We start from the raw sequence: 11,890 nt of genomic DNA, 5'->3' as shown, positions 1-11,890 counted from the left end.
GCAAAGCAAGTTGACATATAAACTTGTATTACTGTGGTAGGTGTAGGCTTCATGTCTATCTTGGCCACAATAATGCATTAACTACGCTGTTTGTAGTAGCTTACCTGCACTCCTATTTTTTTATTCATTATTAAACCTACTTCTGCATTACTGTTATTGTATTTTGTATTTATAACCCTGTATTCACCTGACCATAAGTCTTGTTCCTCCTGCTACCGAACTTCACTAATTCCCACTAAAGTTTAACCTATCCATTTCCCTTCTTAAATTTTTTAACCTACCTGCCCGATTAAAGGATCTGACATTCCACGCTCCAATCTGTAGAAAGCCAGTTTTCTTTCTCCTGATAACGACGTCCTCCTGGGTAGTCCCCGCTCGGAGATCCGAATGGGGGACTATTTTACCTCCGGAGTATTTTACCCAAGAGGATGCCATCATCATTTAATCATATAGTAAAGCTGTGTGCCCTCGGGAAAAATTACGGCTGTAGTTTCTCCTTGCTTTTAGCCGTTCGCAGAACCAACATAGCAAGGATGTTTTGTTAGTGTTACAAGGCCAGATCAATCAATCATCCACACTGTTGCCCCTGCAACTACTGAAAAGGCTGCTGCGTCTCCTTCAGGAGCCACACATTTGTCTGGCCTCTCAACAGATAGCCTCAGTTGTGGTTGCACCTACGGTATGACTATCTGTATCGCTGCAAGCCTCCCCACCAACGGCAAAGGTTCATGGGTTGCTCTAGACAACGTTATATATACTTTTATTTATTGAAAATTCTTTTAGTGTTACAACTACCAAAAAGAGGCCAGTAGAAGACAGAAGTGGTTGTGGGTTGTAACTGAACCAACAGCTTCACAAGCAATCTCTCACCCTGATGATGAGCATGAGAATTTTTATCTGATTTAAGATTTATGTTACCTTCTTGCATTTTCTTGATGCTGTGCACCTGCTATACAGTGTCACCACTTGTACCGTGGGACATCTTTGCAGTCTGCAGAAGGTCGAAGGCTGTAAGAAAGCTCACATCTACAAAAACTTCGGACAAAATGACATAACTGCCTTTTCAGTGAACATATCTGAAGTGGATTTAAGAACACAACATAAGAGAATGACATTTCTCCTCAGCTTTTTCAGTTGTTTTTAGGTGTTGTCATTGTAGGCAGGGGTGCCTGCTCTAGACCTTCCAAAACACTGCCAACCCATGACGCCAAAGTATAATGCCACTCCAACAGCGTTGGAGGCTCTTGACAGCATCATGCCTTGCTGATGTCCTGTGCTCACATTTTTCCCATCCTCCCTGCACAAACCAAAATCAAAGCAAACACAGATGAAATTCTCTACATGCTCATTGCCTAAATAACATTTTACACAATCATCTTTCAACTTATAGTGAAGAACAGGGAAACAACCTGTTACACCACAATAGAAACACTTGATTTATCCAAGTTGTCAGCTTTCACGACAAATGGCCAAAATTTTAAGTTATCCCCACAGATTAGAAATCAGTTTCTAATTTTAGGGTATGTGAAATGTTTAACATGTTTTTGTAGCCCTTTTCTGTTGGAATGGATAATTTGGAAACTGAGCTACACTTAGAACGCACGTGTCAGGAAGAAGGAAATGTAGTGTCAGAAGCTTAGAATGGAGAAGGATGGGGAACTAGCTTTTCAAAGGAATCACCTTGGCACTTGTTTTAACCCTGGAACAACTAAACCTGGATGGTTGAATGCAGATAGAGTAGTTATGATAAAATTTATAACAAAATTAGTTGCATAAATTTCTGTTATTTGCAAATGAAGCTTGCACTATGATTTTGTCAGTGTTTGTGTCTCCATAGTTGTTATGAGCAATGTTTTTACACCGCAATGAGAATCAAATCTGTCCAAAGAAGTTCACTGACTGACTTCATCTTCAAAGAATGACTTTCATCAACTGTTTTTTAGGGAGTCGTACAGTTGATGGTTTAGTGGAAGAAAATATATTTATTAACTTTCAATATTTTAATGTGTAATCTGCAAATAAAATGTTCCGGAAATATAAATTGACATCGAAATAAAATAATGTTTTCATATTAAAACTGCCCCATGTTTTTGGTTTCATCAGACTGTTATCAGCAAGGTGTGTATAAAGGAAACAATTTCCCACTAATCACACTGGTGAGTCACCATATTATGGAACTCCTGCCACAACATAACATCAGAAGACAATAACTTTTGTAGCCAACTCCCATGCAGCTTATCCTGGCAATCCCACATATGTTGTCATTCTAAGGAGGAAGTTAGTAACTCTCGTCTTGGCTGCAAATGCAAACCAGCTTCCACAAGCAATCGGTCAACATTTCTGAAGGACTGGAGTCCCTGTTTCCAATTTCCAAACAAGGAAATGTTCGTGGATCAAGTGGACTGTGTGTCCACATTGATGAAGGAAAAATGAGATTGTGTCAAAATATAAAGCAAACTGTACAATTATTAAATACAGTACAGAAATGAAAATTCTTAACACAGTGGCACAGCTTGAGAACTAATCAAAATAACTCTATGAAATAAGGTAGGGTAAAAATAAAATGAGCATAGATTTTTATCAAACACTTTATATTCTTTACAAATCATTTCATACTAATCTCTACATCTTTGCAGAATTGCACCATACCACTTAAAGACATAATTCAGGCTTTATCTGAGCATAATTTTGTTAATCTGCTTTTTAACAGAAAACAAAATGTTATATGAGACTGAAAATGAAAATACTGACTGGTAGATAGTTTGATGCAATTGTAAAAAATAAGTAACGAAGACAAATAGCTAATGGAATGCTGACGCCAAATTCTCTCTCAATTTCATTCTCATTAATATCCTACATGAATATAAAATCTCATCATTTTTATATTTTCCAGGGTAAAAAACTTCATGCAGCTTTGATTGGCAAAGGCATTGTTATAACAGGATATAAAATAAAATTTGAACCTTTGTATATCTGTTAAGAGGACAGACATGTGGTCATAAAAGTCACATTACACATGTTTATTATTAACATGACTATCATTACAGATGATAAAATGCACATAATCTGTGGAAAGTTAGAAAATAAAAAAACTGTGGTTTGAGGCAAATCAAATTTTTGCTTTAATAAAATTGAGTAGACATTTATTACTACTATAATCCTCATTATCATTCAGATACATGCAATAAGTTTAGTATTGGTGTCTGGCACAAGACTACTGAATAACAAAAGATAGTTTGGTAATTCATATTACTTTCAAGGAGGTATGTATTTCAATACTGAAGAGTTTCCAGAAACATACTTTATTACTAATTATGATTAACCTACAGCAGGTCTGCAGGACACTTCATTTGCTGTTTTACAAAGAGCAACATATTAAATTAAATAAATAAATGTTTTCTCCTGCAGCAAACAGCTACAACTTCTTTTTCCATTACCACAACAATTAAAAACAAAAGACATTTAACCCAATTACCTGTGTTGATAATTAGTCATGAAGATGAATCCTCAAACAAAACTGCAGACGTCCCTGCATGTTAAACATACGGCATTTCATGAGGGTACAAAGAGCACAATTCTAACAACTTCAAAACTGCACATTATAAAATGCAGTCTACAATGTGTGAGGTATGTATAAATAAAAAAATCACTCAATATTCATGTACACACATGTAAAAAGTCAGATTCCCATTCAGCATTAGAAAATAAACTGGACACAGACTGAGAACTTAATGACACACTCCTTGGAAGATTTAATTTATTTACAATGGTTGATATTAATTCAATCTTTCATTTCTGTCCATATAAAATATATTTATAGGTGTCAAACACTTCAGTATGAAACAAATCTAATCACTTTCTCTATCAGCTTTAATCCCTCAGTAAACATAACTACACTATGTTGTGGTGGCACAATAACCCCCACTGAACAGTAAAAAAATGCAAAAGGGCTCATTGAAATACACTGAACAAGTCAAAAGAAAAATATAAAACACTCTAATTTCTATATGTATATATATTTATATATATATATGTGTGTGTGTGTGTATGTGTGTGTGTGTGTGTGTGTGTGTGTGTGTGTGTGTGTGTGTACAATTGTACTGTACAGCATGTACTCTTAAGTTCTCTCACTGCACACTACTCACTGCAAAATTTAGTACAAGTCAGTACAATGAATAAAAAATCTATTTCTGGTTAATTACTTTTAACCCTCAAGAAAAAAATGTTTGGTGTGACAAAACATTCAAGGAAGCTATGTGCTTTTAAAACATTATTAATGTATATAGGAATATGTACACAATTTAAGTACACAGCTAGCTGTGTCGAATGGATTCACAACATTCAGTTGTACTGTTTGCCATTTGCCTGAATGTACATATGCAAGATCATGTAATATCCATACTCTTCTGAAGTCGTAAAACTTGATGAACACCTGAGGTGTATCTTAAGAAGAAAGAAATTCAAGTATCCCTTGTGTATACCAGTTGTCATATCTTTATGCCTGACAAAGCATTTATAAACATCCCAACAGCAGTGACAGCCCATAAATCCACAATGAGGGATTCTGTAACTGATAGCTGCTTTGCTTTACCTGGAAAGAAACACAATCATGCTTTAGTGGTAGAACAGACAGGCTCAGGCCAGAAAGAGAAAGAATATTAAAACATATATAAAGTGTAAAAGGTAATGAGAAGGAGCACTGGACATAGAACAAGAGAGACGATGTTTGTTGCGAGCGCGTGCGTGTGTGTTAGTGGGGTGGCAGTGTTAGTGGAAAGACTGAAAATGGGGGGGGGGGGGGGGGGGGGGGGGGAAATCATGAAAGAAAGATAACATATAAGTAGAAAAAAAGTCTGCTTCCCCAAGTCTCAGTTACCACATGGAGCTGCAGATTACAATTAAGGGTTTTTAGACAACAGTTATGATTCAATTTTGCTATTTCTCTATTTTTACATAACAGAATATCTGAAACTAGCAGCTATGGTGCATAGAAAAGTGACATGGCTACTAAAATCATGCAACACGAACTGATTATTTCATGTTAATGGGGGAGGTTTGTAAATGGATTCAATACTGAATCACACAGCAGATGCTGCCATTGCCATTCTCTGTGCAGGTAAAGTGAAATAACAACAATGTTCTGTCTTCCACACCTGACTGTTTGTCACACTATTATTATGACACAGGCACCTACAACAAAGGTACACTCATAATCCATGATGGGACAGACTGCAACTCAATTTCACCCTTGTTAAATGTAGAAAAATAACCCCTGTGCTGGATCCCAACGGCCTCATATCACTAGCAGTCGAGATGACAGGCATCTTATCCACATGGCTGTAACGGATCGTGCAGTCACATCTCGATCCCTGAGTCAACAGATGGGGACATTTGCAAGACAACAACCATCTGCACGAACAGTTTGACGACATTTGCAGCAGCATGGACTATCAGCTCGGAGACCATGGCTGCGGTTACCCTTGACGCTGCATCACAGACAGAAGTGCCTGCGATGTGTACTCAACGGCAAACCTGGGTGCACGAATGGCAAAACGTCATTTTTTCAGATGAATTCAGGTTCTGTCATCATGATGGTCACATCCATGTTTGGCGAAATAGCGTGTATTGATCGTCGCCATACTGGTGTATCACCCGGCGTGATGGTATGGGGTGCCAGTGGTTACATGTCTTGGCCACCTCTTGTTCGCATTGATGGCACTTTGAACAGTGGACATTACGTTTCAGATGTGTTACAACCCTTGGCTCTACCCTTCATTCGATCCCTGCAAAACTCTACATTTCAGCAGGATAAATGCACGACCGCATGTTACATGTCCTGTACGAGCCTTTCTGGATACAGAAAATGTTCGACTGCTGGCCTGGCCAGCACATTCTCCAGATCTATCACCAATTGAAAACATCTGGTCAATGGTGGCCGAGCAACTGGGTTGTCACAATATGCCAGTCACTACTCTTGATGAACTGTGGTATCGTGTTGAACCTGCATGGGCAGCTGTACCTGTACACGCTATCCAAGCTCTGTTTGATTCAATGCCCAGGCGTATCAAGGCCGTTATTACGGCCAGAGGTGGTTGTTCTGGGTACCGATTTCTCAGGATCTATGCACAGATTCTCAGCTACGGCTACAACCTGGAGCAGCAGCCTGAAGACGATTGACTGTAGCCAAAAGCACATTCAGCTGCGATTATTTGGCTCAACTGTGGGACATTGTAGAATCTGCTGCCTTGACTATCTCACCCGTCTATAGTGACCTTGTTGTCATTGTGACAGCAAACACTAATATTCCTTTCTTCTTTTTGCATACTTCAGCAGACAGGAGTTTTAATTTCTAGGAACAACAGTTAATGTTTATTTCAATAAAACTGAGAAAATTTTATCCAGTAAATATTATTATCAATGGAAGATTCTTATGTATCTCAGTTTTTTAATTGCTACACAATTTTTTCATAAAATTTCAGTAGAAGGTGCGAGCTTGGAAACAGAAGTGTGACAAGCGTGGTTATGGTTAAAAACTTTAATATAATCGCTACCCGAGGACTTCTCTGGATCCATAGCAGTAATAACTGTATTAATATTACATAATAACAAATAAAATGAGAACTCAGTCAAACACTGACAAAAAATTGTTTTGCTTGCAACTGGCAAAGCTGAAAGTTAACACACAGGTACAGATAAGCTAGATGCGTCAATCTCTTCTACAACTTGGAAAGCATATTTACTATTGGTTTTAGTCAAATGAGCAACTGTAGCTACAGATATTTATTCATTACTTTTGACATTTGGCTTCATGAGCACAGAGAAATTGTGATGGACTACCTTTCTGAGATGCTAACTGTAAAAGGATAATACATCTTTAAAAAGTAACAATAGTGTGTGACTGGGTAGCTTGGAGCTGATGACTTCAGAGAAATTCAGTACTATAATCATTGCAATGGCTAACTGAACTACTTGTAAACAAAGCCTACAATTTAAAACACACTTACCTGAAATTAACAGCGAAGTCTTTCAGTATTTGTTTCTTGTTGTCATGTACAAATAAAGCCTTCTTGGAGACTGTTTGGCCTTTCCTAAAATGGAAGAATAGTAAGTGGTAATAAGTGAACAACAAAAGACAAGCAGGAGATTAGTAGAGAAAAGTTACAGCATGGGAAATGAAACACACTACACACACAATAAAAAAAAGTATTTAATTTTATTTTTCACTAAAGAAAATGTGGGAATTAATTCTAGAAGTTAGTGTGCATATTCTATAAAAATTATAATACAGTTTATGTTTCATGTAGTAGAATGAACAATAGAAAAATAAGAGCCAATGTTTTGCCTATTTTACAGGTAGACATGATGAGAGTCTGCTTGTGCTGTGCCAATGATGCAGCACTACTAGGCTGCTATATCTGCAGATATTCAATGGGCGGAGAGAAAGGGGGGGGGGGGGGCAAAGAGAGAATTTTGCTGGTGAAAACATTTACATTTTATTTTGTTATTTGTAATTGTGGATTAGATGGCAAATGCTGCCATGACATATGTTTATGCACTTTGCACAACACCTTGAATCTCAGTGTTTCTGATTACTTACTAATGTGCTTGGTAGGTCTTCCCTGTTGACCCAGTGACAGGTAATCATTGGTAACAAAATGACAAGTTTATAATTGTCCTTGCAGTTCATGATGGTATTTGTTTCCTTTATCTTTCCAGCTTCTATAATTTTTCTCTTGATTTTAGGAAGCTGCTTAAGAAGGGCGTAGGCTTTGCTAAGTAGTATTGCCACACATACGGTAATGGGTAAACTAGTAGTATCAATATAGAATGAGTCTAAATTGTTAGAAAGAATTTTGTTCCTCTTGTGTGATGCTTATTAATGGTACATTTAATGGCAGTACCTCCGATTCTCTTTGTATTATAAAACACCAACGCACTGTTCTTCATCCTTGTTGAGCCTGTTCCTCAATGTCAAAACAGAACAATTCTTTCCCTCCATACATTTGTTGTTAAGGTATAAATAGCTCCTGTAGCTCTACTCTGACTGTCAGCATCTTTGATTCATTGGGTCCCTGTGGTTAATATATTTTTCTGGCTTAGACAGTGGCAGCACAAAGCATTCAGATATCCATCTGTACCCAATAGCTTTCTGTATACAATGTGTCCAAGTCTGTCATCTTGGTTCCCGAATGCTACTACATCCTGGAAAACCAAACACAAGTGCCTGTGACATGTGACACTTGGAAAAATAGGACACATGCAGTACATCTGCAACGACACATTATAATTATTATCCTGATGAAGGCTGCCTGAAATGGCAGTCAGTCTTTATTGTAAATTGAAGACTGTTATTGTATAGGACTTCAGTCCAAAAATGACTATGCATGCATGTTCCCTTAGCTTCCACTGTTTTCAGCAGATTATTTACTGAAATGAGTACTTGGCATCTTATCTCCTGAACTGCTTTTCAAATCTCTCTTAAATGCTATGTTCGAAAAATTCCCGTCTTTCCACATTTACAGGAAAGCTGATGGCAACCAGATGAGGTAGATTCCATTCAGATAGTAGTTCAGAGCAGAAATAGATAATATGAGAGTGTTAACAAATGCATTAAAAATGACAAAGGGAGAAATAAAGGTCATTTATGACTATAGAAAGCAACAAGAAGTATAATACTTCATCAATGGAGACAAAATAAACAAGTTTCACAAATGAATGGAATATAAAAAAAATATGTTGTTGCTGTGTCCTTCAGTCGAAAGACTGATTTGATACAGCTCTCTATGCTAGTCTATCCCGTAAAAGCCTTATCCATGTCTGCATAACTACCACACACTCCTCCTGTCTGAGCCTGCTTGCTGTATTCAACTCTTGGTCTGCTTTCACTATTTTTACCCCATACTTTCTATCCATTACCAAACTGACAATACCTTGATGCCCGAGGATGTATCCAAACAACTTATCCTATTTTTTTTTTGTAAAGTTGCACCATAATTTTTTCCCTCAAATTCAATTTAGTACCTCTCAATCATTAGTCGATGTACCCATTTAATCTTTGGTATTATTCTACAGCAACACATTTAAAAAACTTTTATTCTCTTCGTGTTTGAATTGTCCACACGTCACTTCCACAAAAGACTACACTTCAGACAAATACTTTCAGAAAAGACATCCTAAAACTAAAATTTATATTAAATGTAAACAAATTCCTCTCTTTCAGAAATGTTTTTCTTCCTATTGTCTTTCTACATTTTATATTGTCTCTTCTTTGGCCATCATTAGTTATGTAGATGTCCAAATAGCAAAACTCACCCACTACTTTTAGTGTGTCATTTTCTAATCTAATTCCTTCAGTGTCACCAGACTTAATTCAACTACATTCCATTACTCTTATTTTACTTTTATTGATGGTAATATTGCAATCTCCTTTCAAGAAACTATGCATTCTGTTCAACTGCTCTTCCAAGTATTTATAAATCTCTGACAGAATTACAATGTCATTGACAAACCTCAAAGTTTTTATATATTCTCCCTAAACTTTACTGCCTTTTCCAAATTTCTCCACAATTTACTCCAGAGCTTGCTTAATGTACAGACTGAACAACATTGGGGACAGGCTACAACCCTGTCTCACTCCTTTCTCAACTATGGCTTCCCTTTCATGTCCTTCAACTCTTACTGCAGTCTGGTTTCTGCACAAGTTTTAAATAACCTTTCATTCCCTCTATTGTGCCCCTGCTCCCAGCAGAATTTAAGAGAGTGTAGTCCAGTCAACATTGTCAAAAGTTTTCTCTGCATTTACAAACACTTGATGTAGGTTTGCCTTTCTTCAATTTATCAAGCAAAATAAGTCAAAAAGTCAGTATTGCTTCACGTGTTCATTGAGTTCTCAAGAACCTAAACTGATATCCCCTAGTGTTGATCTCCACCAGTTTTCCATTCTTCTGTAAATAACTTGTGTCATTATTTGCAACTATGACTTATCTAATTGATGGTTTGGTAGTATTCTCTCCTGTTGGCATATGCCTTCTTTGGAATTGGAATTACTAAATTCTTCTTTAAGCCAGAGGGTATACAGCAGGTCTCATGTATCTTGCACGCGAGGTGGAATAATTTTGTCATGGCTGGCTCTCCTAAAGATCTCAGTAATTCTGAGAGGATGCTGTCCACTTATGTCTTTCAGTGTTCTGTCAAATTCTTTTTATTTTCTCCTCTCATCTTCATCTACTTCCTCTACTCTTTTCTATAATATCGTCATGAAGTTTCCTAGAGTTTGTTCCCCTCATACAGACATACTATATATTCCTTCCACCTTTCAAGTTTCCCTTCTTTCCATAGTATTGGCTTACCATCTGACATCTTAATATACACACAGTTACTTCTCTCTCCTCCAAAGAACTCCCTAATTTTCCTACAAGCAGCATCAATAGTTATGTATGCTTTTGCACCCTTGCGTATGTCCTCTAGATATTCCCGCTAAAGCTTTTCCCACTTTCTGTGAATCTAATCTTATTACTTTTATTTTTAGATTTTATTTTTTATGGACACTAACATCCCTAAAGCGTATGGCCTTACTGCTACTGAACACTACGTTCCCCAACACACGATGGTTCGAAACCAACAATCTCCTTCCTAGTTGCCATGACCAGCTACATCCTCATCCATGACTACTACTCCTTTGAAGCCATTACCTACAAACAAATCCAGGGTACTGCTATGGGCACTCTCATGACACCATCCAATGTCAACCTACTGATGAGGCATCTAGAGGAATCCTTCCCAGACACCAAGAATCCCAAACGTCTCACATGGTTCAAATTCACAGATGACATCTTTGTAATCTGGATTGAGGGTGGGGATACTCCATCCACATTCTACCAAAACCTCAATACCCCCCCCCCCCCCCCCCCCACCGCCATTTGCTTTACCTGGTCCTACTCTATCCATCCTTGATTTCCACCTCAGAGATCGTTACATCAGTACTTCTGTCCATCTCAAACGTATCAACCACCAGCAATACCTCCACTTCAACAGCAGCCACCCTTTTCAAACCAAGAAGTCCCTCCATACAGTCTAACCACGCTTGGCCATCGCATCTGTAGTTGCGAGTGCTCCCTTTTGAATATACTGAGTGTCTGACTAAGGAGTTAACAGATTGTAATTACCCTCACAATCTAGCATAAAAACACTCCTCCTGTTCCCTTTCTTTCCAGTCATCCAATACCGCCCGGCCACAGATGAGCATTCCCCTCACGACTCAGTACAACCCAGGACTGGAGCAACTGAATTACAATCTCTGCCAGGGTTTCGACCGCCTCTCATTGTGCCCTGAAATGAAAAATGTCCTACCCACTATCCTCCTCATTCCTCTGACAGGGGTATTCTGCCGCCCGCCGAACCTACACAATATCCTCGTCACTACCTACACAACCCCTCCTCCCAATCACTTACCTCATGGCTCATAGCCCTGTAATAGAACCAGATGCAACACCTGTCCCATACATACTCCCACACACCTACTACAGTCTGGTCACAGACATCAACTATCCTATCAAAGGCAGAGCTACCTGTGAAACCAGTCATGTGATCTACAAGCTGCAACCACTGTGCTGCATTCTATGTGGGCATGATAACCAACAAGCTGTCTGTCCGCATGAATGGCTATCGACAAACTGTAGCCAAGAAACAACTGGACCACCCTGTTGCTTAGCATGCCATCCAACATCATGTTCTTCATTTCAATCACTGCTTCACAGGCTGTGCCATCTGGATCCTTCCCACCAACACCAGCTTTCCTGAATTGCGCAGATGGGAACTCTATCTGCAATATATTCCCATAAACTTCCTAGCCTTAACTTTTATTCCTCACTGCCCTTACCCACCTAGCCCC

At 38.3% G+C, this 11,890-nt stretch overlaps 1 protein-coding gene across 3 annotated transcripts in view; it reads right to left on the bottom strand.

The window, feature by feature from the left end:
* Positions 1–2,572: 2,572 nt before the first annotated feature.
* Positions 2,573–11,890, bottom strand: part of LOC126272098 (poly(A) polymerase type 3-like) — a 149,751-nt gene continuing 140,433 nt past the window's right edge. For all 3 annotated transcript variants that reach the window (XM_049974677.1, XM_049974676.1, XM_049974678.1), the window contains 2 exons: positions 7,005–7,088; positions 2,573–4,591 (listed from right to left, as the gene is read on the bottom strand). In XM_049974677.1, coding sequence (XP_049830634.1) covers positions 7,047–7,088 — 42 coding nt within the window. In that variant the 3' untranslated portion in view covers positions 2,573–4,591; positions 7,005–7,046. The remainder of the gene's footprint in view (positions 4,592–7,004; positions 7,089–11,890) is intronic.

The sequence above is a fragment of the Schistocerca gregaria genome, chromosome 5, assembly GCF_023897955.1.
Source record: "Schistocerca gregaria isolate iqSchGreg1 chromosome 5, iqSchGreg1.2, whole genome shotgun sequence".
Classification (NCBI taxonomy): Eukaryota; Metazoa; Arthropoda; class Insecta; order Orthoptera; family Acrididae; genus Schistocerca; species Schistocerca gregaria.
This window is presented reverse-complemented; position numbering and strand designations above follow the sequence as displayed.